The sequence below is a fragment of the Pangasianodon hypophthalmus genome, chromosome 2 (genome assembly GCF_027358585.1).
Source record: "Pangasianodon hypophthalmus isolate fPanHyp1 chromosome 2, fPanHyp1.pri, whole genome shotgun sequence".
Classification (NCBI taxonomy): domain Eukaryota; kingdom Metazoa; phylum Chordata; class Actinopteri; order Siluriformes; family Pangasiidae; genus Pangasianodon; species Pangasianodon hypophthalmus.
In genome coordinates, this window is record NC_069711.1 from 12,172,742 (window position 1) to 12,200,598 (window position 27,857).

Sequence of the window (27,857 nt, forward strand, 5' to 3'; positions counted from 1 at the left end):
CAAGGTTAATGTGGAAGATCTCGAGTGGCCTGCACAGAGCCCTGACCTCAACCGCACTGGACACCTCTGGGATGAACTGGAGTGCTGACTGTGTGCCAGGGCTTCTCGTCTGACATCAGCGCCTGACCTCACTAATGCTCTTGTGGCTGAATGAGCACAAATCCCCACAGCCATGCTCCAAAATCTAGTAGAAAGCCTTCCCAGAAAAGTGCAGGTTATTATAACAGTAAAGGGGGATTACACCTGGTATGAGATGTTCAGTAAGCACGTATGGCTGTGATGGTCAGGTGTCCACATACTTTTGGCCATATAGTGTATGAATAAGTTCCTATGTTCCCATGACTAACTTTACATTAAACAACTTACTGTTACTGATAAAAAAAAGACATTTATAAATTCAATGATTGTCAAATTATCCAGTTGGATTTTAGACGACCTTAAATGACCACCTGCATTATTTGCTTCAGATAACCATGAATATGATCGCCCATGGCCATGTAGTTACTGGTTATTCATTACAATAGTCTGCTTTATATAGGTCTACCTGGTAATAATAGATCATTGCCACTTTAAGCTTTAAGTGCTACTACTGTATTAGGCAAGATGATAGTAAAAGCTGTATTATTATTATTATTATTATTATTATTACTATTACGAGCTTTTAAGCAACAAACTGCCATTTTTTTTCACAATAACCCTAATATTCTCGTTTTAAAAAGAAAGAAAAAAAATGGATATTTTTTTAAAAAAATGAATGATTAAATGAATAACTTATGGACGGAAGCCAGCAAACGTGAAGACTTTTAACTGAATAAACTTCCGCTGATGGAAGGAGGCGGGGCTTAAGATAAACGTTAGCTCGCAGGCTAACATTTGTAGCTGTTGCTCTGTTTTCTGGTGGATAATTATTAACTGTTTAAAGAAAACCACACATTTTATACGGGTGAGTTACAGTAGTGTTTTTTTGTAATGCGAGTTTATTGTACAGGCTACTAAAGTTACTTTCCGGCTTAAGTGGCTAGCAGACGAGCTAACGAGGTTAGTAATGCTGTGCGCTCTTTTGTTTGAGAAGTAGCAGCAGCGGCAACACAAGTGTGTGAGGATTGGTGGAGTGTGTAGCATGAGCGCCTACAGGAAAGTTGAAACACAACAGACTGGAGAGATAAATAAAACATGAGAGCGTGGATGGTAGTCTTAGTTTGATAGTTCTGTTCATGTTTGTCTGGAAGAACAGCCTGTATCTCAGCTAACTAGTATGCAAACTTGATGTGTATAGTGCGTTAACTAAATGTTATCAGTGCCAGGGTTCTCCTTAGATTGTGATTGATTAGTAGCCTCAACTGTGAACATTACAAAATTTATATCCCCAGCCAAAAACAACTAATAAACCAATCAGTATTACTTCCTTTAACCAGCTAGGTGTGTCACCCGTGGTACCTGCATGTCTTTTATCCAGTGATATGCTTGTTTTTAGCCCCCCCCCGCTTTCAGCTACACCTCCAATATCATTCATTTAAGATGGTCTGCATTAATATTTATATGTCAATGCTAGATGAGTTGTAGCCTATAGGTATAACTCTGTATGTGACAACATTTCAGGTACTTTTTCTATGGGCTCCAAGAGACGACGCATCGCTTCTCCCTCCAGCAGTGTGAGTGGAGACTTTGATGATGCCACTTCATCAACTCCAGCCAGTAGCTGGAAAAGGAGGAGGACTTCTAATGCCACTGCTGTCGATCAGGTGAGTCTGCACAGGTGGAAGTGCCAGCCGGTAGGACGCACAATCTAAAAAAAAACAAAACCTACTTTTTTCCAACCTCCACTGAATGAATGTACAGCAATACATGAAGGGGAGCGCTTACTATTTAATTAAAGCAGGAGCAATATTTCAAAGGTGGCACCATATTTTCTTCACATTAGAATTAGAATTAGGTTGTTTTGATTTCCTCAGTGTGTGAAGAATTTGTTTCTCGATAGGGTGTCCCAGTCTGGGACCATGTATTAGTTTTGGGGTTGATACTGACCTGAAGCACTGGATCACTATCAGATTAGATTTGCCTTATTTTCCACTGAAAGTGTGAGTTGACTGACAGACCATAGATTTTTCACTGAGTAAAGGACACAATTTGTCGTAAAGTTTGTCTTTTTAGTTGTCCAAAAGACTGATTTTATGACCACGGTGACTAAGCACATGCTTGATTTTTTTTAGATTGCTGTTTGCAATGAATTGTACAACACTATCAGGGACTACAAAGATGAGCAAGGGAGGCAGATCTGTGAGCTGTTTGTTCGTGCTCCAAAAAGAAGGTATGAGGCAGCTGCTCTCTCTCATTGTTTACATTGTTTTATTTTATTTAATTTATTTTTTTGGGTGTCTGTAAACATAAAGCTGAGGAATGTTATTTGCAGTTCCAGGCATGAAAAAATAATACAGTGAAGTGAATAGTTGATTATGGTTGTTGAATTGTTGTCTGCCTAATCTTTCTAGTTATTGTGTGTGCCATTTAGGAATCAGCCGGATTACTATGAGGTGGTGAGCCAGCCCATTGACATGATGAAGATCCAGCAGAAGCTCAGGACAGAAGACTACCAAGATGCAGAGCAGTTCTCTGAAGATTTTAAGCTACTTATAAACAATGCCAAAGCTTACTATCCGGTAACAGTCACAGTATTTATGGTTCAGTGATTTTCATAAATCACTACTAGAATTTCATTTTGACTATATGTTTGGTAAATGAGTTTTATTAGTGCCTCTAGGCTATGGACAGAATGTCACAATTTCTTCAAGTAAAACTTTTTTTTTCCTTTTCATTCCACATTTATTTAGTTTGTAAAAGAACCAGGATACTATTAATGTTATTGATAATGTACATCTGGGCTTGATTGTGTGTTGTTTTTTTTTCTTTTTTAAATTCTAGACTGATAGTCCGGAGTACAGGGCTGCCTGTAAGTTGTGGGCTCTGTTTCTGTCCACAAAGAGTAGCCTTCTTCGTGGGGGAGATGTCGAGGATGATGAGGAAGAAGAGGAAAGTGAAGATGCTGACAACCCAGGAGTCTCCACAGAGGAGGAGGTAAAGTTTCCTTATAATCCATTTTACAGGTCTGACTGAGCAACAGTGTGTATGAGATGCTTCATAGTCTTTAGAGCTTAACAGGCTCTGTGCATGTGTGCATGGTGGACACACTACAGCATTATCACATCATCTCTCTGCACTTCTGCTCAGATGTCACCCAACTATATGAAGGGAGTCCTAGAGCAGCTGTTGGAGGCTGTTGTGTCTTACACTGATTCTTCAGGGAGATTAGTTAGTGAACTTTTCCAGAAGCTGCCCTCTAAACTGGTAAGACATTTATGTTTAACGTGTTTCTTTAATTCTAATATGTTTGTTAGGTAGCAAATTTAATGTTAACAATTGTGTTTTTTTTTTCTACCTATATGCAGCAATACCCAGACTACTATGCCATAATCAAAGAGCCAATAGATTTGCGAACCATAGCTCAGAGGATACAGGTGTGTGTATCCTGTTATCACTAATCATTGCAGTTAATGGATTTCAAACTAAGCTTGACAAAAAAAAGTACAACAGGAATAACATGTTATTGTTTCCTCACAGATGGGACATTACAAATCCATCAGTGCCATGGCCAAGGACATTGATCTTTTGACCAAAAATGCCAAAGCCTACAATGAACCTGGATCACAAGTTTATAAGGTAATTTCTGTTTACATTCTGTAGTATACCCTCCTATCAGTTTTTATGTCCTGCTTCAAACAGGACAATCCAATTTTTGGTTTACTTTCCATGTTTGGGGTTACTATTTCTCTTCTGTTGTTTGAAGGATGCAAACACAATCAAGAAGGTCTTTACGCAGAGGAGGAGTGAACTTGAACAGGCAGAACCAACAAAATCCAGCCTCCGCATCAGGTATTTTCATCACCCAGGTTTTTATCTTGATGCCTTGAGCTTCGTGGTTCGATCCTGAGCTTGGGTAACAGTCCCTGTGAACAGTCTCCTTATTCCGAGGTAGGCATCCTCTGGGCTCTCCGATTTCCTCCCACTGTACAAAAACATGTTGGTAGGAATATTGGTGACTCTAAATTGCCCTTTGGTGTGAATGTGTGTGTGCACTGTGACCAGCAATGGACTGGTGTCCCATTCAGGGTACCTTCCCACCTTACACTAAGTGTTCTACTGATGCAACATGACCCTAACCAGGATAACCAGCTGTTACTGAATGTACTGAGCTTGTAGTTTGCCTTTGACGTCTACATGTTCTGTTGCAGGAATCGGAGGTCTGCTCAGGGTGATCGTCTGCCTGCTATTACTGTGTCTCTGCAGCCTGGCTCAGAGAGCGATGAAGACTCCATTCTGTCAGGTATTCTCTCATCCTGCCCAAGTATCAACATACAAGGACTTGTTAATGAATTCACAGTCATTTTTTTCATATGTGCATTCATATATGTTTTTTCTCTTTCCTGCTGGCCAGTTGTATGTAGTTGTGATTAAATGTAAATGTCGTAGTAATGTCTTCAATCAAAGCTTTAAGCTCATCAATGGAATTTCTTACTGTCTTTCCATCTGTTACTACAGGCTCTGTGCGGTATGATGCTGGGGAGATGGAGTCTGAAAGTGGGCATACTCGATTAGCTACTGGTGACCCGATCTTCCAGTTGTACCAAGCTGTCCGAGGGGCCCGTAACACTCAGGGTCAGCTCCTCGCTGAGCCGTTCCTCCAGCTTCCTTCACGCAGAGAGTACCCTGATTACTACCAGCAGATCAAACACCCCATTTCTCTCCAGCAAATCAGGTACTAGCGCACGATTTCAAACACTATATCTCCAAATTTATATTGATCTATATTTAACTCTAAAGCATCAGACCTGATGAACAGTTCACTGTATCTGCATTTTTTGGGGTGTTGGCACTACCACACATCATCATGTAACATGTATTGTAGTGAGTCTAATCAAAGAAAACATCAATATTTTGGTCTCGAGCTGGTATTCTGGTTTTCTGGTAAAATATCACTTATAAAATATGATTAATGTAGCACTTTAACATGACATCTGTTTAAACTGTTTTTCACAGAGAAAAAATGCGGAATGGGGACTATGAGGGAGTCGAGCAGATGGAATCAGACCTTAATACTATGTTTGAGAATGCTAAACGATACAATGTCCCCAATTCTGCCATTTACAAGCGTGCTCAAAAACTACAGCAAATAATGCAGGTGAATATATTTCTTATTTTCAGCTGGATGGAGAAAACCTGCTTGTATATACAACATAATCTGTTATTACGTATAGACCACAGGTGTCAAACATACGGCCTGCAGGCTGGAACCACCCAGATGAAGGTTCTAATCCAGCCCACCTAATGAATTTAGAAACCGTGTATACATTAAAATTATGCTATTGTTATGTAATTCATCTTTAGCAAGCTACAAATGTGATGTAATCCTAATTAAGTCCAAATCAATTCCAGGTTTTAACACTACACAATGAGAAAGTTGAAGAAAAGTAGTTTTTTGGTAATGAGTTGTATTCTGTTTTGTAGGCTTTGTATAAACTATATATGTATAAATATACATTTTGTATAAAAATGTTGATGTGTAATTGGGCTGCTAAACTGACCTTTTTAGATAGCCCACTTAACATTAGACTAAATGCAATGTGACTCATTATCTAAAATGAGTTTGACAACCCTGATATAGTCCATGTTTGTGATTTGATACAGTTTTGAGAAATCTGCATGTTACTGAACTTGAATTATAGTGTGTTGCTGTAAAAATGAGCTAATCTCCTTTCTAGCTAAAAAGGAGAGAACTTCGAGATGAATATGAGGGAGACAGTTTGCTCGCCACCATAACCCCTGACACAGGAAGCAGTAAGAGAAAAAGGTCAGTTCCATTTTGAGCCAGCACGATAAATTTTTATGTGTTTTTGTCATGTGAATAATGTTAATGATTTTGCTTTTCTTCTGTCCAATAATTAATTTTCCAACAACATAGTCATAAGAAGAACACCAAGAAAAACAGAATGAAAGCGCTGTATGCAGCAGTGACAGAGGCACGAGAGGCAGGTACAGGTCGGCGCCTCTGTGACCTCTTCATGGTAAAGCCGTCAAAGAAGGACTACCCTGATTACTACCAGGTTATCATAGAGCCCATGGACCTGCGCACCATTGAGAGCAATATCCGCTCTGAGCGCTATGTCAGCGAGGAGGCTCTCATGAACGATATGAAGCTCATGTTCCGCAATGCTCGCCACTACAACGAGGAAGGCTCTCAGGTAGGTCAAAATTTAGAAACTATGATTTGTTTCAAGGCTGAACCTGGATGAAGATAAGGTCATTTGTTACATTGTATATGTTTTTGTGTAAAGCCGTATAATGTTGACATTTTTTATTACCATTATATTGTAAAGTATAATCTGTTTGCTTTGTTCTTTTTAAGCAATTTTGATTGGCACAAGGTGGATGATTAGAAGGTAATGAGCATTTGTTTACTTTTTACTGCTATGTGCAGGTTTACAATGATGCAGATATTCTGGAAAAGATTGTAAAGGAAAAACAGAAGGAACTTGGACCTTTACCTGAGGATGATGATGTTGGCTCACCCAAACTCAAACTACGTGCGTTATGCAACTCCAAAAAACACACATATGGAAAAAAAAAAACAACTTTTCACTAATTGGATTATACAGTTATAAACCTTGTGATTAAAAAAAGTGATTAAGGAGCTTTCTTTGTTGTTATTATTGTTATTATTATTATTATTATTATTATTATTATTATTACCATCTGTACCTATCCAGGGAGGAGTGGTGGTGCTGCATCTCCCAAGAAGTCCCGTTCTCAGACGTCCCTGCAGCAGAAACTGAGCGAGCTCTATGAAGCTGTTCGCAGTTTCACAGACAGTCGTGGACGCCGCCTGAGCACGGTGTTTCTGCGGTTGCCGTCACGCTCTGAGCTGCCCGATTACTACGCCGCCATCAAGCGGCCTATTGACATGGAGCGTCTGCGCAGCTACATGGTCCAGGGCCGCTACCAGGACATAGAGTCAATGGCTGAGGATTTCATCCTTATGTTCAACAACGCCTGTACATACAATGAGCCTGAGTCACTCATCTACCGCGATGCACTGCTGCTCCACAGAGCCTTCCTTGATGCACGCCGCAACCTGGAGAAGGAGGAAGAGGAAGGAGAGGAAAGAGTGGGAGCTCAAGTGGCCGTAGCTCCGCTGGTCTGCGAGCTCATTCGGAACCTATTTGTGTCAGTAATGGGCCATCAGGACGACGAGAGCCGCTGCTACAGTGACTCGCTCGCAGAGGTGCCCGCTGTGGATCCTGCAAACTCGGAGGCCCCGCCTCTTAACTTGGAGATGATCCGCAACAATGTAGAGCGTGGACGCTATCGGAGACTGGATGTGTTTCAGGAGCATTTCTTTGAGGTGCTGGAGAAAGCCAGACGCCTCAACAGGTTAGTAGTTCACTGCTCATCAGGTTTCATCTGTTAGACCCCTAGACATGCTTATAGATCATCATGGTTGCAGGGTGTTGTGCAAAGAAAAGATAGTGTGAATATGACTGTGATTAACAATCACCATTTGTTTCATATTGATAAGTTGTTAAGTCCATTAAACACTTTTTAAACACAATTCCTTATCTTGTTAGTTCCAAGATAAATTGGATGGAAAAATCTCTGTAATGATTTTCTATATATGTTGTTTATTGGGGCTTTTGCGTACTGTTAAACTTTTATTACAAAGATGAATCAAATACTGAAGGTATAATTCAGTTATCACGAGCCAGCACAATATTAACTTATTAATATTGGTAAGAGAGTAAGGCCACAAGTGCTTTGAATTTTTTTTATATATATTAGTAAAGTGCACTGACAAAATTAATTACTGTGCATGCAGAACGGACTCTGAGATCTTTGAGGACTCGGTTGAGCTGCAGCAGTTCTTTGTGAAGATCCGAGATGAGCTATGCAAGAATGGTGAGATCCTGCTGTCCCCAGCACTGAGCTACACATCCAGACACCTGCATGCAGATGTGGAGCAGGACAAGAGAGAAAAACTGCCTCTGGAAATGGAGGAAGATCGACTCAAAGTTGAGGAAGACAAGAAAGGTGCGTTGGTCTTTGATTGTGTTTCCTTATGTTGTAGGCTAATGCAGCATAATAGTAATCATGAGACTGCTGTACACTAATAGTGTACACTATTTTATTGTTTTTAATAAATAGTTTGTATAGTTTATTTCATTACTGCAAATAAATTAATTTTAAAAATTGTATAACATATTTTTTATTATTTAATGTTTTCTTAGTTTAATACTACACGATATGGCCAAAAGTATGTGGACACCTTATCATCACACCCATATGTGCTTTTTGAACATCCCATTCCAGATGTAACCCCCCTTTGCTGTTATAATAATCTCCACTCTTCAGGGAAGGCTTTCTACTAGATTTTGGAGCATGGCTGTGGAGATTTGTCCATTCAGCCACAAGAGCATTAGTGAAGTCAGGGACTGATGTTGGGTGAGGAGCTCTGGTGCACTATCGACATTCCAGTTCATCTAGGCGGGGAGTTCAGTAGGGTTTAGGTCAGGACTCTGTGGAGGTCACATGAGTTCTTTCATGCCAGCCTTGGCAAACAGTGTTGCTTTGTGCACACGGGCATTGTCATGCTGGAACATGTTTGGGCCCCGTAGTTCCAATGAAGGGAAATCTTTAAGCTACAACATGCAAAGACATCCTAGAAAATTATGTGCTTTGAACTTCATGGCAACAGTTTGGGGAAGAACCACATGTGGGTGTGACGGTCAAGATTACCTTGGTTTTCCACATAGTTTTGGCCATATAGTGTATCTGTCTGCAGTATTATTGTTATTATTATTATTATTATTATTAAGGACACACACTAAAGCCTTGACTCAAGGGAGGATTGTGTATTAATGAGTGATTGTTCTTCCAGAGGAGGAAAAGGCAGAGGGTGCTACAGATGGACAGTGGTCGTCAGGCTTTCAAAACACCTATAGTCAAGACTGCAGTTTTGAGAACAGCACCTATAGTGTAGGAGACTGTGTATATGTGCAGCCATCTGAAGCCAACCTGCAGCCCCACATTGTAAGCATCGAGAAACTGTGGAAGGATGAGGCTGGTGAGCAAGCTTTTTCTTTTTGTCTTCTTTTTTTCAGGCAAAATCATATTTAACAAATTTTGGTTTTATTTCCAAAACCAATTGCCATGCCAGACAATGAATGACCTCAAATTCTTCTTTGCTATCCAAAACCCTCTTAAATTCTGTTTAGGCTAATGGCATGGCTTTGAACGGGCGTTGCTTATCATCAGCAGATTAAAGTGATTATAGGCCAACTTGTTCACATCAACAAACATTTGATAATATTGAAGTCAACACAAACTCATTAAATGTGAAGTGAAAAGCTGAGTTAAAACACTGTTCAATTAAAATCAACAAAATGAGACCTAAATAGTGATTTAATCTTATTAACACACATAAAAATATGTTAAATCCAGCTTCTTTCTGGTTGTTTGATGCAGGTGAGCAGTGGCTAAATGGCTGCTGGTTTTACCGACCAGGCGAGACCTTCCACTTGGCTACACGCAAGTTCCTGGAAAAAGAAGTATTCAAGAGTGACTACTACAACAAAGTTCCAGTCAGTAAGATACTGGGGAAATGCATGGTCATATTTGTAAAGGTAAATGGAACAAAACTTTCCCTTTCCTTAACCTTGAGAAAATCACATATTGCAACACATCACAACTATATAAACATTTTCACTGGTAATAGGTTTGTGATTCCTCCATATACATACTGTACATAATACATATTAAACGTTTCTGTTCGTATTTCCTAAGAGATTATATTTTTTTCCAGGATTATTTTAAATTTCAGCCCGAGGGCTTCAAGCCTGAGGACGTCTTTGTTTGTGAGTCTCGTTACACGACCCGGACCAAGGCCTTCAAGAAGATCAAAATGTGGACCATGCCACCAAGCTCTGTGAAATTAGTCCCTCGTGATGTGCCATTACCTGTAGTCAGAGTTGCGTCCATGTTTGTCAATGCTGCAAATCATGACCAGGACAAGATGGCAGACACTGCTGATGATCATGTTAGCTTTATTGAGAAAGTACGTATCTTTATGAATTGACAGCTTCATGTCAGACTGGGAAAAATATATTTGGATTTTTCAAGTGTTTGTCACTTATAATTTTCATACTTGCTACTTACAGGAGAGAGAGGCTGTTCCTGTAGAGGTGGCCAATGCTGAACCTGGATGTCAGTACTACGAACAGCTTTGCTACAATAACATGTGGCTGAAAGTGGGTGATTGTGTCTACATTCGATCACATGGATTGACACGTCCACGAATTGGCAGGCAAGCGCATTATAAAATTTTTCCTCTTACCTTCCAATCTTATACCTATGCCTGCTATAAAATAAGTTTTTGTTGTGGTGGATATGAGCAGGATTGAGAAGATGTGGGAGCAGGATGGAGTTGCTTTCTTCTTTGGGCCCATATTTATCCACCCTGAGGAGACAGAACATGAGCCCACAAAGATGTTCTACCAGCGTGAAGTGTTCCTGAGCAACCTGGAGGAGACCTCCCCTATGATGTGCATTTTAGGTACAAACCTCCCTTCTGCTATGTGACCTGCTATGTCCAGTGATCTGTAATATAATCTATCTTTAGTTTTGCCCTTCTGTGAATAAAGCTGATAAAGATATTTAAACTTTCAGAATGTTTTTAATTTTATTAAATTTTATTATATCACAATTTTGTTCTCTTGGATGAACCACATACTACAAAAAACATTATTTTTTCTGTTATGTTATATCTTTGTTATTCTTTCTTCTTTCTCCATAGGAAAGTGTGTTGTCTCCTCCTTTAAGGACTTTATTTCCTGTAGGCCCACTGAGTGTACAGAGGAGAATGTACACGTGTGTGAGAGCCGCTACATTGAGAGCGAGAAGCAGATGAAAAAATTTAAAGGCCTCAAACGATTTTCCCTTTCAGCCAAAGTGGTAGATGATGAGATCTACTACTTCAGGTAGTTTAATATTACAGTTCATAATAGGCAGTCTGTACAGTGAAAAAACTAATACATATTTCTTGCCTTGGCTTTGGTCCAGTATTTAAAAATTTAAGTGGATATATCTAGAGCCTGTTTCTGAGATTCTTCATTTTATAGAAAGCCGCTTGTGCCCTCCAAGGAGCCATCTCCCCTGCTGGATAAAAAGATTGAAGAGCTAGAGGCTAAATTTGCAGATATTGAGGACCTGGATGAAGATCTAGATGAGATGGAGGATGAGGATGATGAAGCACCAGCAACACCCTCTATGCCCCAGCATCAGGCTTCACTGACTAGTGATATGGACCTTCCTAACTTACCACTACAGGTCTCACCGTCATGAAGACGTATACACACTAAACCTTCACATAAACACAACTGTGAAGGCATTAACTGTCTACACCTAAATATAGCATGTGCTTGAGCTGAAGATTGATAATGTTAATAATCCATTCAAACGTGATTATGATGATTGCACATTTCCTGTGATTATTCTACACAGTCCACACCAAAGACGATAAAAGGTCTATCCAAGAAAGAAGGAGCCAAGCGCAAGATCAACATGAGTGGCTACATTCTGTTTAGCAGTGAGATGCGAGCTGTCATCAAGGCTCGACACCCAGATTTCTCCTTTGGAGAGCTGAGTCGTCTTGTGGGTACGGAGTGGAGGAACCTGGAATCCAATAAGAAGTCAGAGTATGAAGGTAAATTCACATGAAAACCATGTCACACTTTGAACCATTTTGTCTTTAAGGACTTATGTGGGAAAGACTTGTCTTTGTTATTTTACATTGGGTTCTTACAGACGAGTGTCTCCTTAATAAACTAAACTTATGTGGACTCCCCAGTGATGGGGACCAAAGATTACTTGCCTAATCAGTTTGAGTTTTTAATACTGTGTATAATGCTGTCTATTCAGAGCGGGCCGCTAAACTGGTAGAACAGCAGGAACGGGAAAGGGCCCTCCAGCAGCAGCAGCAGCAGCAACAACAGCAGCAGCAGCAGCAGGCAGCAGCCTCCCCGAGAGCAGGTACCCCAGTCGGGTCTCTGATGGGGGTGGTGCCTCCCCCAAGCTCTATGGGGATGCTAAACCAAGCCATGCCAGGTAACGCCAAATCCCCCTTATCCCCGCTCTCCGAGACAATCAGGATGCAGCATCCGGGCACCCTCCAAAACATCCATCACCTAATGACCCCATCTATACCCCAACTCATTCTCATCAGTCATCAATCATTGTACTCTTACCCACCTCAGGATCCCATATGATTTGATTCATATTCCCTACTGTAGCTTCATGGTTGTGTGTGTAATAGATAATGCTTTTTCTATTGTTTTATTTGCATGATTACTATTTTTATTAACCTCCACACATGGAAGTATTACTGCTGCCATCATTCATAACTTTATTGACACTTTTACCTAGGTTACTCTTTCTAACTTGCTCCTCTAGAGATTGCAGTGTCTTTTATTTTGTAGTGCATGACCAAACACATTTGCATGTCACGTATGCATGGATTCTTTTGTGTTGTTTCTCCCTTTTCACCCAAGGCATGATGGGAAATTATGGCCCACCCTTCATGCCTATGCAGGGTCCTCCTGATGGCATGATGGGTATGGGTGGCACACCTCCTCACCCCATGGGGGTGCCCGCGTTGCCACCTCAGCACTACTTTACATCAGGCATGGCTGGGTACCCCGGTATGCCCCCTCCTGGTAAGAAGCATCCACATGTGTGCAACTTCACCAGCCAACCAGAGACAAATATTATCTGCCGAGAAAAATTCACAATCAGATCTGCAGTTAATTTGAATTAGTGGGTGGTGTGGTAGTGATGACATGTAAAGGTAGTTCTAAGTGGAGTTAAGTCCTGCTTTTTCTACTATTTGTTGTGTGTTGAATATGTCACTTTAATTGAACCTGCTTTTACTGCTAAGTTCCTAGTTTTAAATCGAGGCATTAGTAAAAAAATTCTCACTACTAATGGCAATGATCTTTTTACTGTGAGAAAGTAGGAAGGTTAGGCATTCTTGCACGGATGGCTGCTGGTTTTCCATATGGCAGTGAACGAATGTTTCACCATAATTTTTTATTTCAAGTTGATTATATTTTAATTATTATGAAAGCTTTGTTCTGATATCATTTGAATTTAATCACTGATGGCTAGGTGCTAAATTGTTGGTGTGTCAGTTAAGACTATGTTAAGAGCTCATTAAACACTACTTATTCAGATGCTAATACATCCAAAGAATAATGACAACTAATGCACCACAGCTATTATATCATATACGTCATGTAATTCTTCATTCAGCACCTTTACGGTAGAGTTAAAATCCTTGAAAGCTATTAAAATTCATTTACATGATGAGCCCCCACCCCTCCACCCTCCGACTAGTCAGCTACATGTTTGCATTATTTCAGATGTCCTTCTCTCTACAGGTGGAATGGGACCTGGTATTAATGGTATGGCTGGAAGTCCTGGTCCAGGAAACCCTTATGGGCTTCAGGTGAAAATCATGTTTATTTATATTTCAGCTCTACTTCTGGAACAAGCTGTGTTGTGAGCTCTAGTCCTAATGGTGTTTGCTTTTTAGATGGGTGCATATGGCCCCGGGCAGGTGGCTCCGCCTCCGTACCCAGGCCAGAGTCAGCTGGGTCAGTCTACCCACCAACCACCAGGCGCGCCCATGTTCATAGCGCCGCCTCCCAGGCCACAGCGCCTCCTGCATTCAGAAGCCTACCTGAAATACATAGAAGGGCTCAGTGCAGATTGCCCCACTATCAGCAAATGGGACCAGAGCCTTAAGGGTGAGATGGGTGGAAAAACCAAAATGATTTCCAAAATGGTTGTTCTGTTTCCTAGCATATTTCCAATTTCTTTTTATAGCTCAAAGGAAAGACTCTCGCCTCAGTAGAGAGCAGGAGAGCCGTCTTCCTTCTCATTGGCTGAAGAGCAAAGGTGCTCACACCACGATGGTTGATGCACTGTGGCGACTGAGAGATTTAATGATGAGAGACACTCTCAGCATCCGACAAGCTTACAACCTTTAACTTTTACACTTTAAACCCTGGCGCTCAGGACCCCTATTTATGCAAGATGATACTTCAGCCAAATCTAATATCAGTGTAAAGCAGCTGATTGTTCAGTATGTTCCACAGCAATAACAGTGTCAGCTTTTTGTATGAATAAGATTTTATTCATTTACATGGTTTCATATTGATGCACTGGAATTATCACAAATGCATTAGCTAACTTATAACTACTGATATGATGGACGATCATGTTCCTGATGACAGTTTGAAGTTTTAGAACTGTTTAGATGAAATATGGTTAGGCAGAAGAGCTTAACTAACCACATATGATTTTATCTGTTACAATTTTCCCAGTTTAATGGATATATTAAGGAATCACCTCAAACACTGATTTAATGGAGAAATGTGTCCGGCTTTAACCACTTTTAGGTCTTATTTATGGTACAAAATTACATCAGGTGGACAAGCTGTAACACACAGTTGTATGTTACCAATATTTTTAATGTGTCAAAATAAGCTTGGTTTATCTTTATTTTATTGACAATTGAATATTTTTGCATTTTGTTTGGTAAAATTATATAAAAAAAATAGTGTTACTTTGTATTTGTGTTTTGATTATTATCCTATAAATTTTGACATTCAAAAGATAAGTTGTGGATTTGACTTTACTCAACTTGTTGAAGTTAATGAAGTACTAAATAAGAATAATGTACTATGAAGTTTGTTGCTGGGCAAATCTAAATAATGTCAGGGAAATTCTTCTTGGGGGAAAAAAATCATCTACTGTGAATGTAAATATTGCCGTTGCTGGTAGTTTTGAGGGTCTGGAGATTAAAAAAAAACTGTTACAGTGCTGAAAATCACAAACTATTATCATTATTGTTATTATTATTTGTCATTTTGATTGGTCACGTAGAACTCAAAAGTAAGTAGGTCTATGAATAAATTTCAATAAAATAGGCAAAATATTTTACACATTTAAATATTAAACAATTAATTTTTAATTTAAATTATTTTTTAATTTAAATTAAAAATTAAATATTAAATAATTTAAAATAAAATTCTGTGAGTTATATTTTAAATGAGTTTGAACAGTTGAAGTCTCTGGCGGCTAAGTAAACCTTAACTCGCCAGCTTTCTGAAACCGCCCCCGGAAGTGATGTAATTTCCGGGAGTGGCCGGACCATTAGGCGATTCTCTTTAGTGTTTGCCCTGTCTACTTTCTCTGCTCTACCTCACCTATATTTAATTCAAAACCCCCACTATATCACTCCCCTAAAAATTGGACGCTAATGTTAACGTGCTTTCTCATGGAGTAATTTACCACCGGGACTAAGTAAGACGAGGTGAGGTGCTGTGGTGAGGAGTGAAGGAGGCTTTGCTCTGTTTTACAGAGTTGCCGCTAGCCTGCGAGCCAGCTAGCTGATAACATTAGCTTTATCTTCTGGTCCTTTTCTGGCCCCAACGAAAAAATGTCACATTCTACGTTTACTATGAAACGTGTTAGTTGTGTGTGTTTTAGGTTCTGTCACACATGCACTCAGTTGTGTTTGTTTTTATTTTTCATATCAGTAAACCCGTGTTGGTGTAACAATGACTAACCATGACCTGTATTGCATCTGGGTACACGCTAACGTTAGCTAGCGGAGGCTACACTTGGTTTTTTTTTTTTTAGCTACGATTATTGTTGCACTGCTGTCACATTTCAGATTAGCTGGAAGAGATAACTAGGTAATGAACTGTTCGATATAATTGTGGCTTATCCTACAGAAACGTACATGTCAGGTTCAGAAGATTCCACAGAGACATTTAGCTGTCATTGTATACCTGCAGAAGCATTTTGATTTAGGACCATTAGCCTTTTACTATCAGTGACCTAATATGCAGTCTTCATTTCTTTCCTTATTGTATGGAGTCGTAATTTTAATATTTACCTCAGTTTATAATTTTACAGTGGCCTGTTGTCACTTCTGTGAAAACCTGACCATGAAAAGAACATTCACATTTTTTTTTATTCAGTTGTTTTTCCTTGCAGGCAGAGCTTTGCAGTCTTCTACTTTTCTAAAACACCCACTCTCCTTTTACAAAAGCTCATCATTGTCCTGTGAGAATCCTGTCCCAGACTGCAAAGCATCTTCCTAACCATCAGCCAGAATGTCCCAGCTTCAGTTCCAGTCTCCTGGCAGCCCTGTACCCAGTTCTGCTCCTTTACAGCTAGCACAGCCCCAACCTGGCTTCAGCATTCCTTCTGCTACTGGCTCCTTACCTTCAGAAAGCGCCAGTCACCCGCTGCGAAGCTCCGCCCTGCCCTCCGCCTCGGCTACACCCTTCTGCAACCCTACAGGTAGGTGAAAGTTTGTTGGAACTTTGGAATATACAGTGCATTCAAAAAAAAGTTTGTGTCCTTTCACTTTTCGCTCATTTTGTTACCCTGCAGCCATACACTTAAAAGTGATTAAATTAATTTCTTTTGCTCAGGATGCAAAAATCTCATCTTTACACAAAAAGTCAACTCAAGTCAAGTGGCTTTAATTGTCATTTTAACCATATACCAGCTAGTACAGTACACAGTGAAACGAAACAAGGTTCTCCAGGACCTAAGTGCTACATAAAACAACATCGAACTACATGAGACTACACATTACTACATAAAATCCTCATGGAAACGGCACAAGACAGTACAATGATTACTAAAACAGGACAATAGGCACAGTAAGAGACAGTGCAGCGCCGACCAGTACACAGTTCTAGTGTGAAAGTGTTAGATATAACAGGTAGTGCAAAAAACTGTAACACACTGTAACATAACATCAGCTATGACAGCCTTAAGTCTTGTTGGATAAGCTTGACACAGCTGGATTTTGCAGTCATCTTTCATAACCTCTCACCTCTTGTCAGGCTGGAAGAGAATGTTGCTGTACTGCTGTTTTCAGGTTTCTCTAGAGATGTTCAACTATATGGTAGTATAGTAGTAAAATATAGTATGGTTAATATAAGAGGTACCTAAAATGAGTTTGACGTTTAGTAATGCCACCAAAACATGCACGCAAAAGTAACTTTTTCTGAAGCAGAGATTGTGATTTTGGTTGGTACAGTGGTGAGTGTTTGTCATTATATTTACCAGATTTGATAAACATTAACAAATCTGTGTTGCAAGTCATGCTCACAGAATAGGGACCATTGGTATTTATGTAACTGAATTTGTTGTCTTATGGCACTTTACATGCAACAAGAATCTTACTCAGTGATTGGGGAAATACCTGTTTTATTCCCAGTTTCTTCCTGAAATGTGCTTGTCACCAAACATGTTAATTTTATGGTTGAAAGAACTTACATAGCTATTGCATTTGTAAACCTTGTTTCCCTCTCCAACTTCCAAACCCAGCTGATGGCACAGATTCAACATATTGCAGATATGCTCCTCAGTTAAATAAATCATAAATTAATGTATTAGCAGTCCAGTCCATTTTGGTACATCCCAGAGTTTCCATTAAATAAAGTTTGTCTGCACAGGTTTGTGCATTCACATTGTTAAAACTGAGGGCCCTGGTCTCTGGCTTAGCCACTTGACACCATTCACAGACCTGTAGCCACTCCTGCATTATCTTATGGGTTATAGGTGAGTGTCATATTGGAAAGTGAACCTCATAAATGTCATTGTACTTTCATATGTTCATCTTTCCCTCAAACCTCTCAGTCCCTGCTGCTGAAAAACATTATCACAACATGATTCTGCTACCATCATGCCTCACCATAGGAATGGAATGGGCAAGGTGAAGAAGGGTGCTTGGTCTCTTCCAGATGTAACACTTGATATTCAGACCAAAGCATTCAATTTTGGCCGCATTCTAACACAGAATCTTATTTTTTTGACTTATAGATGACTATTAACAAGCCCCAAGCTTGACTAGCTCTAGAAAGAGTCTCACTGATTATGAACTTCCATTTAAAAATGACTGGAAGTCACTGTGTTCTTCAGGACCTTCAAAGCTGCAGAAATTTTCCAGTTCCTTTTCCCTGGTTTTGACACCATCCTGTTTTGGAGGTCTGTGCACAATTCTTTGACCTCATGGCTTCTGGTCCTGGCATGCACTGTCAGCTGTGGGGCTTTATATAGACAGAGATATGCCTTTCCAAACCATGTCCAATAAACTGAATTTACCACAGATGAGCTTTAATCAAGTTCTAGAAACATCTCAAAGATGAACAATAGAAACTGGATGCATCTGAGCTCAATTTTGAGTATTGTAGTATAGGGTATGTATACTTGTATTTTTTAATTTTGTATTTTTAAGTATTTTATTGTATTAAATTTCCAAAACTTTGAAAACCTGAAAAACAGGATAAATGGATAAAATCCATTTATAGTAAGTAATGTAATGTAACAAAATAATAAAAACATGAATGCACTGTGTGAGGTGATTATTAATAGCTCACAGTACTTAATTGTGAGTTGCCTAGGATTTTTTTATGTAGGTGGAACTATTATTAAATTGAAATTTTAAAAAATGATTGATGTTAATCTTTTGTTGCAGCTTCTAACATGGCAAACCCTAAAGAGAAGACCCCCATGTGTTTGGTGAATGAGTTAGCCCGTTACAATAAGATCCAGCCTGAGTACAAGCTACTCAGTGAGCAAGGACCAGCCCATTCCAAAGTACACTTCTAACTGTTATATGTTCTTTCTGTCTTAGTCTACCCCATTTCTCTTTGCCCCAGTTTTATTTATCATGCTCTTTCTTTTTCTCTATCCAGATATTTACTGTGCAGTTGACTCTGGGGGAGCAGCACTGGGATGCAGAGGGCACCAGTATAAAGAAAGCTCAGCACTCTGCAGCAGCCTGTGCTCTCGGCCAGACCACACTGCCCAAACCCAATAACAGAATCCCACGACACCAAGGCAGGAACCCAGGTGGGTTCTACAGAGGCCCAGAGTGTATGTTCTGATACTTACATACAACTCCTTTTTATTCTGTTGTAAATGTGGATTTTCATTTGTCTTAAAACCATTTAAATGAAGGACTAATACCCTGCTGCTTTCAAATGCCCTTCATTTAATATTGACTTGTACTTGATTCTCACTGTAGTGTCTGAGCTTTTCATTGGTCAGTATTCTGCACATAAAGCACTTTAATTATTTTTTTTTTTTCAGTCCTGTTAGCTGATTAGTTTTTCCTCTTAGCAGATAGCATGACGCACACTGTGGAGCTGAATGCACTTTGCATGAAGTTGGGGAAGAAGCCAATCTATAAACTTATAGACCCATACCAAGGCATGAGACCCACATTCAACTACAATATCAGAGCACCGGGGCCTTATGCTCGCTCCATGCAACAGTATGTACACCTTTTGCTATCACTGTCTATATATAATCACTACATAAAGTGTAGACTTATTGAGAGAATAAAGTTGAGAAGTACATAATCAAGTCTCGGAAGCCATTTGTTAACCTGGGAATATGAAACTGTGTGCAAAATGCACAAAAGGAATCAGCTACACTTTAGTACTTTGTTTCACAAACACAGTACAAATAAATCTGATCTGCCATGTATTTGACTTCCGGCTTTTACCTGACCAGGTATTACTACCCGTTTCCTCCGGTGGCACCGGTGCTGTATCATATGGAGCTATCCATTGGAGGGCAGCAGTTCCATGGAAAGGGCCGCACACGCCAGGCGGCTAAACATGATGCTGCTGCTAAAGCTATCAAATCACTGCAGAAAGAGCCACTGTTACAGCAGCTAGTTGAAGTAGGTCATTAAGGCCATTATTTTCGGAGTTTGGTTGCCCTCCTCTTTTGCCCGTGTATGGAGTTGGAAGTAGTGTCAGTGACTGATTGGTCAAACATAATTGTCACAGAAAAAGTCCATAAAAGTTTTTTTTTTTTTTTTTTTCTGCTGAACAGTATGGCACAGCAGTCTTAAGTAGTAGTAGATAGTGACAGAAGTTTCTTTCTATTTTATATTCTGTTTTATATCTGTATCTCATAATGGATATTTAGGATATTTATCATGGACATTTCTTACCTGTGATCCATGTAAATTCTACCATCTTTGGGCTGAATCCTGTGTTTGTTTCCTCCCATAGGGTGTAATATAATGCTACATCAACAATTAATTGTCATAAAGCTGAAACGTTTAAGATTAGATAAATCTAGATAAAATCTAGATAAATCTAATAGATAAATTAAAAGTCGTTAGACATATACTATTCTCTGTAATGATTAACTATTTTGTTATATAAAGTATGTTTACTTCTTTTTATGCATAGATGAAAAAAGAATCAGAAGAAGAAAACCTCAACAAATCTGAGATCAGCCAAGTGTTTGAGATTGCACTGAAGCGGAACATGCCTGTGAACTTTGAGGTACACTGCAACCTTCAATTTGCCCATAAATGTTTAGAACCATATAACCTGTGGCATTACATTACAAAAAAATGTCACATTGTCAACTGTATAGCCCATTTCTGTTTTCACATATTTAAATCCACAAGATTTTTGCCTGGCACAGTAATGAACCAGACCTTCTGACTAGGTGCTGAAAGAGGCAGGACCACCTCATATGAAGAGCTTTGTGGTGAAAGTGACTGTGGGAGAGTTCACTGGAGAAGGGGAGGGCAAGAGCAAGAAGATCGCCAAGAAACTAGCTGCCATTGCTGTTCTGGAGGAGCTGCGGAAGTTGCCACAACTACCAGTCATGGACAAGATGCCACCTCGTATTAAAAAGAAAACCAAATCCATTATAAAGGTGTTGTAAGTTTGTTAAAAAAAATTATGCATCCAAATTGGTTTCAGTGTATCTTTATTTATAATGTATCTACAAAACAGCATTCTGTGTTCATTTAATGGTTATTTTCCTATTGAAAGCATCACCTAAATGTTACATGAATTGAATCAACAGATATTTTTATGAGCAAGGGCAAAGGTTTGCATCTCCGTTGAACATTGCATTTATTATAAGGTTCATTTATACAGTGTTTAATGACAGTGCATTACTTTACTTTTTAAGTCTTATTTAGGCCATGGACATTTCAGACTCAAACTCTCAAGCTGTTATTTGTCATTTTAAGAGTTAATGGGAGACCATTAAGAGACCAGGTTAAGAGTTAATGGGAGATGCAAAATTCCCTAGTAGCTGAGTAGCAGAAATACTATAGATTGTTAGAACACTGTCATTCATCTTTCATGATTTTTGTTGTATCCTCAGAGCTTGAAGTGAATTGTTCCAGTGTAAACGATAAATGAATCATTTAACAAAAGTTTAAATGATTTTGGTTTAAGAAATTTCATATGTATACAGTTTTTGGATGATGTTGTAGTTAGTGTAAAGGTACAGGCTATTCTCAGTGGTTGGTGAGCTACAAAGTTAATTTCAAGCTCTTTATATCCTGTAAAGGCATTAGCATGCTTTTTTTAAAAATTATTATTATTATAGATGGAACAAGTTAAGTAAAACTATTCTTTTGTTTTTAGCTGCAGACCAGTCCAGAATATGGGCAAGGAATAAACCCAATCAGCAGACTGGCTCAGATCCAGCAGGCTAAGAAAGAGAAAGAGCCTGAGTACATCCTAGTAACTGAGAGAGGACTGCCTAGACGTAGGGAGTTTGTCATGCAGGTTTGTAAGGCATCCTTCTTTGGTCATAAAAAAAAGTTTAATGTTATGGAATAATTTATCCAGCTGTCTCTATCAGGTGTCAGTCACTGGTCAGACTGCAGAAGGTATGGGTCCAAGTAAAAAGGTGGCCAAGAGGAATGCAGCAGAGAAGATGCTGGAGCTCTTGGGATTTAAAGTGCCTCAACCTCAGCCTCCCAAACCAGCACTGAAAACAGAGGAGAAGGTTCACTTTCAAACATTTATGTGCTTTTATTTGTGTCAGATACATCGACATACATAGTGTCCTACATCTAATACAGAGTGACATGGGAATGGGGAATGCTGTCAAGGCAAAAGAATGGGGCAGGTATTAAAGAAAAAAAAACATGTGAACAGGGACAGATTTTAGTCAGCTTTGTTTTCTGGTGACTAGTTTTAGCTATGTTGCTTTGTAGTGCGTTTTAGTTGAGGTCTTGTTACTCTTCTGTACCTTGTATAAAAACCTGTTTTTCATTTGTACCTATTGTACAGCCTCCTCTGAAGAAACCTGGAGATGGACGTAAAGTGACCTTTTTTGAGCCAGGCTCTGTGGAGGAGGGGGGACTGGGTAAGCGTAATACAATAAAGCGCAAAGATGTGCTGTAACCATCCAGTTTTCTTTTGCTAAATTCAGTCCTACTTTAGGGAGCCAAATTTGTTGTTCTGTACTAAAAACTTTGTTATGAAGTATCCTCATAAACATTTTTAAAATTCTTCATGGTGCTGTCTTTGTAGTCTCAAAGGAGGAGGATTTCCGTGTGCCCTTCCTCAGCCATCAGCAGCTTCCTGCTGGCATTCTACCCATGGTGCCTGAGGTGGCACAAGCGGTTGGTGCCAGCCAGGGACCCCATGCCAAGGACTATGGCCGCCCCAACCAGGCCAAGGCCTCACTGACAGCAACAATTGCCAACGAGCTGCTGTACGCTGGTACTTCCCCCACAGCTGAAGGCATACTGAAGGGAAGTAAAAACCTAGCAATGAGACCCCACGGACCCTTCACTAGACCATCTGAACAGCTTGGATACCTGGCCACTGTACAAGGCCTACAGGTACACAATTAACAGCAACATACATTCACAAACAAGAGGCGACTCCAACTGACTAAGAAAAGGAAGATACTCATTGTTGTACTCTGCTCACCACAGGTAGAATATAAGGACTTTCCAAAAAACAACAAGAACGAATTTGTGTCTCTCATCAACTGCTCTTCTCAGCCACCTCTCATAAGCCATGGTATCGGGAAGGACGTGGAGTCCTGTCACGACATGGTGAGTATGACCCCGGATTTGCACTGCTTCAATTTTTTTTTTTAAAGATCTATTACAATGGTTTATTTAGAGAAAATGCCCTTTGCACGGATTGGCACCCAATCCATCATATGATTCATGTTATTAACATCATTAATTACATTTTATATATAAAATGATCCACCAACAGCAGCAAATATTGTTTTATCCCCTTAAATCTTTTAAAGCCTTGAAGTCATTTAGTAGCCTCGTAGTTTCTAGTCATCAAGCTGTTTCCCTGTGTTGGGCTTCGGAGACACGAGTGGTATTCCATCTGGAAGCTTGAACTTAGCTACTAGGGAGGCAAATCCACTCAAATGAAAAGCTATGTTAACAAATTTTTTACAGCGAACTTTACCCCTACTACTGAGGGGATTTAAGTTAAATTGGAACTATGCAATTTGCTGCAGTCATCCAAACTTTTTTAAACTTTAATGTGTTACTTTTTTCCACAGGCTGCATTCAACATATTGAAGCTGCTCTCAGAGTTGGACCAACAGTCCAGTGAACGGCCAGCCAACGGACCAATTTCTGGGTGAGCCTGTTGGGTTGTATGGTTTTGAGTGAGAAAAGGATGCCATGTACCACTTTGTTTATTTCTAATACAGATATTAGGACTACTCAAATACGTCCAAGAAAAAGATCCATTAAAACCATTTGTTTGTTTACTCTTACTAACAGTTGAGATGTATATTGTGTATATTGGCATAAAGGGAAGGTGTTCTTGTAAGCTGCAGTTGAATAAATATTTTAAAAAAAAATAGTTTAATGAAATTTCCACCCTTGTTTTTCAATGTAGGTGCGGCAAACAAGATCTTGAAGGTGACGCGTTGCTCAAACCGGCTAACTCAAGCACCATGGGAAAAACTCTGGACGGCGCTGTGTAGAATATCTGATTACTGATGGTGGTGCCATTTCGGAAACACTAGAGAAAAGACAGGGGCAGAGTTCTAATTGGCTGCTTTCAAAAGCCTTGTTCACACTGAATTTTAACCTTTCTAAAGTGTTGCAGTTTCACAGTTAAACAAGATTAACTGAGAGATTTCTCCTACTTGATGTTTAATTGTAATCATAGTTGTTTTGCTTCATCATATCCAGTGGTGCTTTTTTTTTTTTTTTTTTTTTTTTTTTTTTTTTTGGATTGCAAAAATGATGTGAACTGTAACTTGAATAGACAGCTTTTTTTTCTCTGTTAAAAAGTAAGCCATTCTAATGTCGTATTTCTTTCTTTTTTTTTTTTTTTTTTAATGCTTCATTATGAGCACGTATAGAGGATGTGCAGCTATTGTGATGTGCAGTATGAAATGCGCTTAGGAGGATATAATGAAGCTAAGGCACGAGCTCTCTGTCATATTGGATTTTCTCCAGTGCTTTTAAGGTGGCAACCATAAAAAGCATTAATTTGCATTTCCATGTAGGACTGGGAAAGTATTTTCTTAATCCCTGTTTGATGTATGGTGGTGTCCTGTGATGTCGTGTGTGTGTGTGTGTGTGTGTGTGTGTGTGTGTGTGAGAGAAGGTTGTTAGTGTCCAGTTGTTGTGGTTAAAGCACGGCTCATAACCCACTCCTACAGTCAAAATCATGCACCCTCTCCCTCAGTGTAAACCCGTTTTTCTGCCAGTTGGTTCCCATTTTTTTTCCCCTCATGGAATGCAAGTAAAATTCTATTCTAAAATTGGTCTCTTAGTGTATTAATGTGTAAATGAGAGGAGAAACGAGGAGGAAGAGGAAATTGAGAAAGAATTTTGTGTTTAATAACATGGTGTCAGTGGGATCATCAAAGTTTTTGATGCAGTCCTTTGGTTTAGTCAGTAACTCACTACTCTTTGTCCCAGTCTCAGTCTATTCACATGAAATCTGTTAGTTTTCAGAATGTCAGATTTTGTCACTCCACCATGCCAGCACACCAGTGTTCCTCTCCACTTCTCTCAAGTTCTTCAACATACTCATTTAGGATACAGAATACTAGAGGTTAAATAGATAGACATACCATTCAAGTTTCATGACAATCAGCCAATGCTACACTTGTAAATGCCAGCTGAAAATTGATTGTCCAGTTGAGGCCATGCTTTTCATCCAATCAAATGTGCCATGGCAAGCCAATTACAGACTAGCAAATGGAAGTAGCATAAAAAATTGAACTTGGACAAGCAGTTCCAGAGAAACGGTTACAGTGCCACTAGAAAGTGTGTGAACCCTTTACAATTTTTTGTATTTCTGCATAAATTTGACCAGAAATATAATAAGATCTACATAAGTTCTAAAACTAGACAAAGAGAACCCAATTAAACAAATGATGCAAAAACACTATAGTTTTTAAATTTATTTATTTACATACATACATACATACATACATATATTTATTTATTATTATTCATACTTTGTCAGAAAAAGTATGTGAACCTCTAGGAGTGTAAGTTAATTTAAAGGTGTAACTGAAGTCAGGTGTTTCAGTCAAGGGGATGGCACCCAGGCATGAGTTTAGCAGGCCCTCCCGTGTTTCAAGAACATAAACTTGGGTCTTCCCCACACAGATTTATGGAAGTGTGCCATACCTCAATCAAAGGAGGTTCCTCAGGACCTCGGAAAAGGAGTTATTGATGGTCACCAGGCTGGAGAAGGTTACAAAACCATTTCTAAAGAGTTTGACCTCCACCAGTCTGCTGAGAGGTAAATATACATGATATACAATATGGAGGAAATTCCATTTGTATGATATAGAAATGAAGGAAATTCAGTACCACTGTCACTCCTCCAAGGAGTGGTCATCCAGCAAAAACCACTCCAAGGGCACAATGAATAATATTACGGGAAGTCGTAAAGAACTCCAGTGTAACGTCTAAGAGCCTACAGGCCAATCTTGCACTGACTAATGTCAATGTTCAAGAGGCCACCATTAGGCAATCACTGAGCAAGAACAGTGTGCATTGTGTGTGAAATTCCCAGAGATCAGCAGTTTGTGAAATACTCAAACCACCCCATCTGGCACCAACAACCATGCCACGGTTAAAGTCACAGAGATCACACATTTCCTCATTGTGGTGTTTGATGTGAACATTAACTGAAGCTTGTGACCTGTATCTGCATGATTTTATACATTATGCTGCTGCCACCTGACTGACTGATTAGATAACTGAATGAATGAGCAGGAGTACAGGTGTTCCTATTAAAGTGGACAGTGAGTGAAAATGTAAAAGTTCTACAATAAACAAGGCTACACACAGTAAGCTCACAAGCCACTAACCTGGATGCTCTTCTACTGAAGTAGTAGCAATGCTTGTTATCCGGTTTAAAAGTGCAGCAGACTGCAGCTGTGCTCGGCGTATCAGAGAGACGATTATGGCGAATGGCTCAGAATAAAAGAAGGTGAGTTTTATCACTGTCACATTAAGATGAATTCCTGAATCAAGGCTATCTGTGCCACTTAAGATGGATCTCTCCAAAATGATTAAATTAAATCAATTATTTCCCCAAAAATAACCAAACGGAACCATATGCTAACGTTAGGGGAACGCTTCTGTGTTTGCTCGGGCTGCAGACACAATACTTATATACATACAGCCAAATATTTTGTTTATTTTTCCTCCGATAGTGAAAATAGTTCTCGAAGAAGCCACAGCTGCAGAGAGCATTGCTTGTTGCCATGCCAACGCACAGACTGACCGACATCCCATAGTAAGTGTAGTAACGGTTTCAGTGTAGTGAACTATTACTAGAATAAAGCAACAGCCCCAAGAAGCCATGGCTTACAGTGATTTCAGAACAGTTGAAAAAAAAAAAATAAATCACCTGGTCTTTTACTGTCCAGTTTCTGTGAGTCTGTGCTCATGACAGCCTCACATTCCTGTTCCTGGCTGACAGGAGGGGAACCTGATGTGGTCTTCTGCTCAAGGTTTGATGTATTGTGTATTCTGAGATGCTTTTCTGCTCACTATGGATGTAGAGTGATTATCTGAGTTACTATACACTTCCTGTCAGCTCAGACCAGTCTGTTCATTCTCCTCTGATCTCTCTCATCAGCAAGGTGTTTCAGTCTGCAGACTCTTCACACACAGGATGTTTTGTTTTTCACACCATTCTGTATAAACTTTAGAGACTATTGTGTGTGAAAATCCCAGGAGATCAGCAGGTTGAAATAATCAAACCAGCCCATCTGGTAGTGACATCCATGCCACGGTTAAAGTCACAGAGATCACACTTTTTCCTCATTTTGTTATTTGATGTGAACATTACCTGAAGCTCTTGACCTGTATCTGCATGATTTCATGCATTGTGCTGCTGCCACTTGATTGGCTGATTAGATAACTGCATGAACGTGCGAGTGTACAGGTGTTCCTAATAAAGTGGACGGTGAGTGTACAATGTGTTGTCTAAATTGGTGGGGAAAAAAAAAATCCCACTAGAGGGCACAGTGAGACAATTCTCTCACATGTAGGGCGTTTATTATACCACACTCCATAAAATGGTCCAAACTTGCATATAAGAATGTTAGGATAATGTTTGAAACAGTGTGGTTGTTGGATTTTAATGTTCCTTTGACCATCACTCCACACTCCAAGGCTTTGTAAGGTTTGTTAATGAAAAAGTGAAATTGTTTAATCAAAACCAAATTAAACATCAAAATGAAGCACTAGAGAGTCCTTTCACATTTCTTTTTTCCTTCCATTCACTGATTGATGAAACTACAAAGAGTTATAATGAAAAACTTATGACTACCTTTTTTTTGTGGAACATTTTTAATTTTTTTACCCTCAGGCTTTAGCATATTAATAATTTTTGAATATTTTGTGACAAGTCAGAAGA

General features: G+C 39.4%; 2 protein-coding genes across 6 annotated transcripts; both read left to right on the forward strand.

Annotated features, from left to right (window-relative positions):
- Positions 1-807: 807 nt before the first annotated feature.
- Positions 808-14,768, forward strand: pbrm1l (polybromo 1, like). Its single transcript, XM_026928903.3, has 30 exons — positions 808-943; positions 1,600-1,742; positions 2,211-2,308; positions 2,510-2,657; positions 2,920-3,072; positions 3,226-3,342; positions 3,444-3,512; positions 3,616-3,714; positions 3,842-3,927; positions 4,287-4,378; positions 4,594-4,810; positions 5,092-5,233; positions 5,814-5,902; positions 6,014-6,293; positions 6,530-6,635; positions 6,819-7,482; positions 7,925-8,136; positions 8,984-9,169; positions 9,571-9,728; positions 9,908-10,159; positions 10,263-10,408; positions 10,500-10,657; positions 10,898-11,081; positions 11,223-11,430; positions 11,605-11,806; positions 12,022-12,207; positions 12,651-12,815; positions 13,539-13,606; positions 13,694-13,907; positions 13,987-14,768. Exons 2-30 carry the CDS (start codon positions 1,611-1,613, stop codon positions 14,148-14,150), a joined length of 4,995 nt encoding a protein of 1,664 aa, XP_026784704.3. The 5' UTR covers positions 808-943; positions 1,600-1,610; the 3' UTR covers positions 14,151-14,768.
- Positions 14,769-15,283: 515 nt separating this feature from the next.
- On the forward strand, positions 15,284-24,729 carry stau1 (staufen double-stranded RNA binding protein 1). 5 transcript variants are annotated; one of them, XM_026928919.3, is made up of 15 exons: positions 15,284-15,478; positions 16,168-16,476; positions 18,668-18,789; positions 18,888-19,068; positions 19,315-19,468; positions 19,711-19,882; positions 20,403-20,498; positions 20,668-20,880; positions 21,606-21,749; positions 21,826-21,972; positions 22,260-22,335; positions 22,503-22,816; positions 22,913-23,035; positions 23,509-23,588; positions 23,853-24,729. In XM_026928919.3, the coding sequence occupies exons 2-15, from the start codon at positions 16,287-16,289 to the stop codon at positions 23,938-23,940; spliced, it is 2,100 nt and encodes a 699-aa protein (XP_026784720.1). In that variant the 5' UTR covers positions 15,284-15,478; positions 16,168-16,286; the 3' UTR covers positions 23,941-24,729. The 5 variants fall into 5 exon arrangements, with proteins under 5 accessions (XP_026784720.1, XP_026784756.1, XP_026784729.1 ...); XM_026928955.3 differs by having other exon boundaries at positions 18,888-19,044; XM_026928928.3 differs by having other exon boundaries at positions 16,223-16,476.
- The last annotated feature ends 3,128 nt before the right edge of the window (positions 24,730-27,857 follow it).